Below are 7,500 nucleotides of genomic sequence, written 5' to 3'. Positions count from 1 at the left end.
AAGAAGAATTGGAGAGTATCTTAAGATTTACAAAGCAGCAGTTGGAATATCAAGCCGTGGAAGACAAGGTCCGTTGTCTCGAGGATCAGAAGAGTCTTATGGAAAAGCAGATGGCGGCTTATGAAAGGTCTAAAGCTGAACTGGAAGAAAAGCTCCTTCAGATCAAAGAAGAAAACAAAGACCTGAAGAAATATGCTGATGAAGTGGCCCAAAGAAATGATGACTTGAATAACCAGGTGATGAGTCTGAAAGCTCACTTGGCTAAGTGCAATTGCCGCCTCGTTCAGCTACAGACTGATGCAGATAAGATGCACAAGAATCTGTGTAAAGTGACTGAAGAAATGATGGAGATGGAAAAACACATCAAGGCACAAGCCGAGACAATCAACCGATGCAAGAATGACAAGGAAGAGATGCAGCTTAAAGTTCAAGATCTACAAAAAGAAGTAAGATTCTTTTCTCAAGCGAAGCAAAATCTGGAATGCCAGCTTCAAGAAAAAGACACTAGACTCCGGGATCAGCATGCGTTGCTGCAAGAGAGAGACGGTCGTCTTCAGGAGATAACCAAGAAAGCCAACGCCATCGATGGAGAAAATAATCGACTGCAAGATGAGCTGCGGCAGCTACAACGAGAGAAGGAACAGTGTCTCTGTGACCTTGAAAACGTCAAGATGCAGAAGAAACAAAAAGAGGAAATAAACGCTCGACTCCAACTACAAATCTCTCTTCTCATGAGATGGCGCCAAGGTGTGGCCTTTGGCCTGAAGAAAACTGACGACCAGCTCGCCAATGGGGCTCCATAGGAAGGAACAAAGTTTCATTTTAAGTTTTTAAAGGAATGCTCATTCTTAGTATGTTGTAATTTGTTTTGTGAATATATAAAAGGAACTATTTGTAATAAATGTTTGTAATAATTTTTCTGTTTCATTAACCACAGAAAAGTCTTTAATTGTTGCGCCCACTTTACTCTATTAAATCACAAATGACCCAAACCATCATCATAAAAACTGTAATTATGAACTTGATAATGGAATAAATTAAACTTTGGTATCTTATTGTAATGATATCAAATACAAAAATTCCAAAATTAATTATATCTTATTTGAAGAATATACAAATACAGGCATCCACATTCACATTTGTTTGCTTTCTTCCTTTTCTCAAAAGGACATCGTAAGTTTTACTTCTAAACTGAAATAATCAAGACTTTTATTTTTCCAATTTTTCAAATCTTTTCATAATGTTTCCTTGAAGAAGAATCAGTTATTAAAAATCGTTAATGGTTATTCTGATTAGTCGCTCATGGATGTTCGTGGATTTAAGAGGATTCAGAACCGCCGGATTCAGAACTGCTGGAACTAATTGGTGATGAAGACCGATTTTGAAGTTCATGATATGATGCCAAGCATTGGTACCGGGAGACCCTTCGCTTTTACCTTTAGTCTTTCAGCCTCCATCGCTAAAAGATCTCAAGTCTAAAATTGCAACAACGCAGGAAATTGAGAGAAAAAGTAATCCAACTATGATTCTAAAATATAGAAATTCATGTGACTACATTTTAGGGATTTTTTTTTTTTTTTTTCGGAATGGGGAATATTAAGAGTGTTTAGTGACCATAGTTAGGAAGGTCTACAGAATAAAGGACCTTGACAGTTAGTCATCTCAGTTCTGCCATTTAGCAAGTAAACCACATTTAGAATATGCTGTCCATAGATCAAATATATATAAAGTTCTCGTCTAAGAATAATAAAAATAAATAGAAACTAAACATTCATTTAACATGAGGCCATGAGTTGATGTTCTGGAAGAGGCTCTTAAGCTTGTACATCTAGCTCGGAATGATTTACTAGGTTGGTGATTGTACTGGTGGTGGTGGCTATATTATAAATAATCTTACTATAATCTATTTTAGTGCTATAATTATAAAGTAAATCTTGATCCCTCCATGCCTTATCTATATAGTTTTCAAATTTCCAAGTAGACTGTGAGTCAACAAATTGTGGCAGCATGTTCCAATTGTTAACCACTCTATTATAAATTGAATTCTTTCTTTTTTCCAGTCCTATTCTTTTCTTATAAATCCTCTTGGAATGTCCTCTTGTTCTATCGCTTTCTCTTAACATAAACAGTCCTTGGCATACTTCCGGATCATACCCGCCAGACAGGATTTTGAAAGTCTCCAACATGTCTCCCCTTGCCCGTCTGTAACACGTGTGGGTATCTTCAATTTCCTGAGGCGCTCTTCATAACTTAAATTCTTCAGTGTTGGAACTAATTTGGTGGCTTTCCTCTGTACATTTTCTATAGCCTCTATGTCCTTCACCAGGTATGGGGCCCATGCTTGATTTGTGTACTCTAGGTGTGGTCTGACCAGTGCCACATATAGTTGCTTGAATATCACCTCATCCAAAGATAAAAATGTTCTCCTGATAAGTCCTGTTATCTTATCAGCCATATTTATTTTCTTATTGAGGTGCTCAGAAAAGTTTAACCTATTATCAATTATGACCCCAAGATCTTTTTCATGTTCAACTTCTAATAACTGTTTTTCCATATAGTAATTTCCATGGGACACTTCAGATCTACCAATTCTCATAGATTTACATTTCTTTGGATGAAAACTCAATAACCACTGGTCAGACCACTGCCTCATACAGATGATGTCCTCTTGCAAAAACTTAGTATCATCTTTTTTCTTGATTTGTCTATACATCTTTGTGTCATCAGCATACAAATACAATTCACTATCATTTTTCAATACGTCCGGCAGATCATTTATATATAAGACAAATAGCAATGGTCCCAATACTGACCCTTGGGGGACTCCACTCATTACATTTGTGCCACTCTGACTTTAGCCCGTTAACTACCACACATTGCTTTCTAGAGCTCAGGAAGGCCTCAATCAAACTCAAAAATATTGTGCCTATATTATAGCTTTTCACTTTCTCAACAAGTCTTCTGTGAGGTACTTTGTCAAAAGCTTTCATAAAATCGCAATATATAATATCCACCGCATCTCCCTCGTCCAGAGCTTGGATCCAATCATCTAATACTTTAATCAGTTGAAGAACTGTAGAGCGTCCAGAGAGGAATCCGAATTGCTTGTTACTAAAATAAGAATTCTGTTTCATATGAAAAATAATTTCTTCTCTAATTATTGACTCCATAAGTTTACAAATAATACTGGTTAGGCTAACAGGCCTGTAATTACCCGGATCACTTCGTTTACCACTCTTAAAAATAGCTATTATAGATGCTAACCTCCAATCGGTAGGTAATTGTTCACTCTCAAAAGAACATTCAAACAATATCTTCAGTGGTTCTACAAGCACATCTCCCGCCTCCTTGATAAACCTTGAGTGTATCTCATCTGGTCCAGCTGATTTGTTTTTCTTCAGTTTCTTGATGGCTGCTCTAATCTTTGATGGTGAGAATGTAATTCTTTCCAACTTTGTTCCTTCTCTAGTAGGAAGCCTTGGAATATCTCCGGATGGTTCTTCAGTAAACACCTCGCTGAAGTATTCTGCCAGTCCTTCAGCTTTTTCATGATCATTTTTTGTCTTGTGTGTCCCTCGTTTATCGTTAGATAATTCCAAGTCTGGGATGCCAGATTTAACAAAAGTTTATGAATGAAAACAAAATGGAGATGTACTACTTCCCTAATACACTTGAAAGTTGACTAGCCAGCAAACTACTGTACAGATCAATTCACAAGTATGGCGACAGACGTTCTTGCTACTAAAAGGGGTATGGCCTTGCAAGTGTCCTCAGAGTACTGAATTTGACTCACTTCCCCCAAATTGCCAATCTATGACCAGCTGCGCCCGTTAACGAACTGAAGGTGGGCACACACACACACATATGTATATATATATATACACACACACATATATATATATATATATATATATATATATATATATATATACATATATATATATATATATATATATATATATATATATATATGTGTGTGTGTGTGTGTGTGTATGTGTGTGTGTGAGTGAGCGAATAACTTGATAAATATGAATGAAATATGGAGTGCAGACGACGACAAAATTAACTTGACTATTATGACAGGGAGGTCATGATGGTAAAATAAATACATTTACATATGGTAATATAAAAACATGGATATCAAGGCAGAATGAGAAAAAATCCTGTCTTTCCATAAACTACAGTTCTATATTTTGTTGGATCAGATCAGATTCAGGTTGAGGCTTTGCCTTTGCAACGGCGCCTCTGTGTGTTCCTTATTTTCACTAGTTTTTCTCTTTTCATCCACATTTGTTGTAGTACACTTTTTTTATTTTCAATATTTTCTTTACAAAAAAGGAATGTTCCAACTGTTTGTGCACTATCTTCTTCGTATGGTTGTTGGAGTTCAATTGCTTTTATTCTTATATCACTAAACTGTGGACAATATAACAAAGTGGTTAGCATTTTCTTCTACATCACAGAATACACAGTTTATATTTCCATCTTGGTGTCTGTTTTTTATATTCAAGCCCAATGTGTTTGTCCTTGCTCTGAATGATAAAAGTGAGGAAAATGTGTTGTCATAAACTCCCTCCTCCTTGAATTCACTTTTCCAGTTTTTATACAGAATTAAACTCTCCTTGAACTCCATTTCACTCTTCCATTTACTTGTGTCCCATTCTCTTGTTCTCTTCTTTATGTCCTCTTTCGTACATCTCTTGACTTCTCTCATCACCATCCCACATTCTTCAGCATACTTCTTCACATGCATCCACCACTTCCTCTCTTTTTCTTCCATATCATTGACTATTGCTGTTAGTAAGTCCTTCTCTCCTTTATAAATGCTATTAAGGTACCTCAGCTTTCCATTCATTAACCTTGTTTTCATAGCAGATGCTCCTACATCCCCTCTAAGGGCTACAATTGCTGTATTCTTTACACCCCCTAGCATCCTTCTATACACTCCATTCTCTATTCTCTGCAACTTTTCTATTTCAGTTTCCGTTAAGTTAATTACATTTGTTCCATATAATATAGAAGGTAGCGCTACACTTTTCCAGTATGTTTTCCCTATCAGTATTTTATTACAACTTTTTTCTATGATTGAATATGTAAGATTAGCTAGCTTTTGCGCCTTAACTATCATTTCACTTTTCTGTGTTTTGATCATATTCCTACTATCATCTACCCTGATACCTAGGTATTTAATATTGCTTACTACTCTTATTCCCTCTATGTTATCTGGTTTCTCCTTCATATTATATATAAATACACTACTTTTGTCTCTATCTATGTTTAAACCACACTGCTTTCCTATATCTATCAGCACCCTCTATATTCTCAGCAAGCACTAGGACATCATCAGCAAAGAATAATACTACTAGCTTTATAATATCATTTTTAAAACCATTACCTTCCTTTTCTACTTGTTTTATAATCTGATAAGTAATTAATTTGAATAATGTTGTAGAGCCAGTACAGCCTTGCCTTATTCCGCTACTTGAGCTCAATTTTTGTTCTACTCTTTCCCCTGTGTCTAACATAGTAGAGTCTCCCACATATACTTCAGCTATAGAGTTTATTATACTAGTATGTACTTTATATTGCTTTAATGTTTCTATCAGTGCTTCCATTTTTATGGCATCAAAAGCCTTTTTGAAATCTAAAGAGGCAACTATGAGTTTTTTCTTATATTTGAAAGTTTCTTCGACCATGTACTGTAAGATGAATATATTATCCTCAATCCTTCCTCCCTCAGTAAATCCCGCTTGACTATCCTCTACGGCATTATTACTTTTTAGGTGTCCTTCTATTTCATCCTTGATAAAAGCCATGTATATCTTATATGATACATTTGTGAGTGCTATTGGTCTCAATTCCTTTGCTGTTGGTTTGTTCTTCTTTTTTAACATTTTTGTTCTGAATTCTTTCCAGCTTTTGGGTTTTTCTTTACTGACTAGTTCCTCTTTGTAGCAGTTCACTAGCGTATTCTTACATATATCACTTATCATCATCGCTTTGTAATAGTCTGGTTTTAGTCCATCTGGCCCAGCTCCTTTACCTTTCTTTAGGCGTTTTAGGCATTTTTCTAATTTACCTTTATTCATTTCAGCGGCACAGGCGATGGGAAAATTTAGTAGGCAATGCGCATGTCTGTGTTTATCGCATAATTGGTGAGTTTCAAAAAGAGCAGCAGCAAGTAATGAATGAATGTGAACGCATTCTGAGAGGCGAGTCTTGTCCAAAAAGAAAAAAATGTGTTATCCGTCGTGAAGGAAGGATACAAAATACAGTTAACGATCGTGAAAACCAACCAGATCTTATGAACAATCTTTGGGCTATTTGTTCGTCAGTATCTCTATTTCTTTTCTGTGTAGAGAGAGAGAGAGAGAGAGAGAGAGAGAGAGAGAGAGAGAGAGAGAGAGAGAGAGAGAGAGAGAGAGAGAGAGATATTTCGAATGATTTTTAATTACCCAAAACTATTTCTCAATTTATTTCAATTACACAGAGAACGAGATAAACTGCTAAATATACTAACTGATTGCTAACTTACTTGCAAAGGTTCAAAGTTGGAGCAAATGTTTTTATGTTGACCAGGCTGACATGAGTCTTTTTATAGTTTATATATGACGTATCTGCTTTTGACGTTGTTAATAGTTTATATAGGACATATATGTTTTGGCATTGTTACTGTTTTTAGAATGATTTATTGTTAATTTATTCTCATCATTTATTTATTTCCTTATTTCCTTTCCTCACTGGGCTATTTTTCCCTATTGGAGCCCTTGGGCTTATAGCATCTTGCTTTCCCAACGAGGGTTGTAGCTTGGCTAGTAATAATAATAATAATAATAATAATAATAATAATAATAATAATAATACCATTACAATAAGATACCCTATTTTACATCATTGCGTTATCATGTTCGCAATTCAATACAATTTTCATGATGGTGATTGAGTCATTTCTGAATATATATGGTCGTCAGGTGGGCGAAAAAGCAAAGACTTTTCTGTGGTTAATGAAACAGAAAAATAATTAATATAATTTATTACAAATAGTTCCTTTTATATACATATACAAAACAAATTTTAAAAATACTAAAAATGAATATTCCTATGAGAACTTAAAATGAAACTTTGTTCCTTCCTATGGAGCCCCATCGAAGAGCTGGTCGTCAGTTTCCTTCAGGCCAAAGGCCACACCTTGGCGCCATCTCATGAGAACAGAGATTTGTTGTTGGAGTCGAGCGTTTATTTCCTCTTTTTGTTTCTTCTGCATCTTGACGTTTTCAAGGTCACGGAGACACTGTTCCTTCTCTCGTTGTAGCTGCCGCAGCTCATCTTGCAGTCGAATATTTTCTCCATCGATGGCGTTGGCTTTCTTGGTTATCTCCTGAAGACGACCGTCTCTCTCTTGCAGCAACGCATTCTGCTCCCGGAGTCTGGTGTCTTTTTCTTGAAGCTGGCATTCCAGATTTTGCTTCGCTTGAGAAAAGAATCTTACTTCTTTTTGTA

At 35.8% G+C, this 7,500-nt stretch overlaps 3 protein-coding genes across 5 annotated transcripts in view; 1 reads left to right on the top strand and 2 right to left on the bottom strand.

The window, feature by feature from the left end:
• The window catches only part of LOC137655551 (myosin heavy chain, clone 203-like), a 1,176-nt gene extending 373 nt beyond the window's left edge, over positions 1–803 (top strand). Inside the window, exon 1 of the mRNA XM_068389451.1 lies at positions 1–803. This exon is cut by the window's left edge and continues 373 nt beyond it. Coding sequence (XP_068245552.1) covers positions 1–803 — 803 coding nt within the window.
• The window catches only part of LOC137655847 (octopamine receptor beta-2R-like), a 605,153-nt gene that overhangs the window by 91,949 nt on the left and 505,704 nt on the right, over positions 1–7,500 (bottom strand). The gene's annotated exons all lie outside the window — the stretch shown is intronic.
• Positions 7,133–7,500, bottom strand: part of LOC137655550 (myosin heavy chain, clone 203-like) — a 1,176-nt gene continuing 808 nt past the window's right edge. Inside the window, exon 1 of the mRNA XM_068389448.1 lies at positions 7,133–7,500. This exon is cut by the window's right edge and continues 808 nt beyond it. Coding sequence (XP_068245549.1) covers positions 7,133–7,500 — 368 coding nt within the window.

The sequence above is a fragment of the Palaemon carinicauda genome, chromosome 16 (genome assembly GCF_036898095.1).
Source record: "Palaemon carinicauda isolate YSFRI2023 chromosome 16, ASM3689809v2, whole genome shotgun sequence".
NCBI lineage: Eukaryota > Metazoa > Arthropoda > Malacostraca > Decapoda > Palaemonidae > Palaemon > Palaemon carinicauda.
This window is presented reverse-complemented; position numbering and strand designations above follow the sequence as displayed.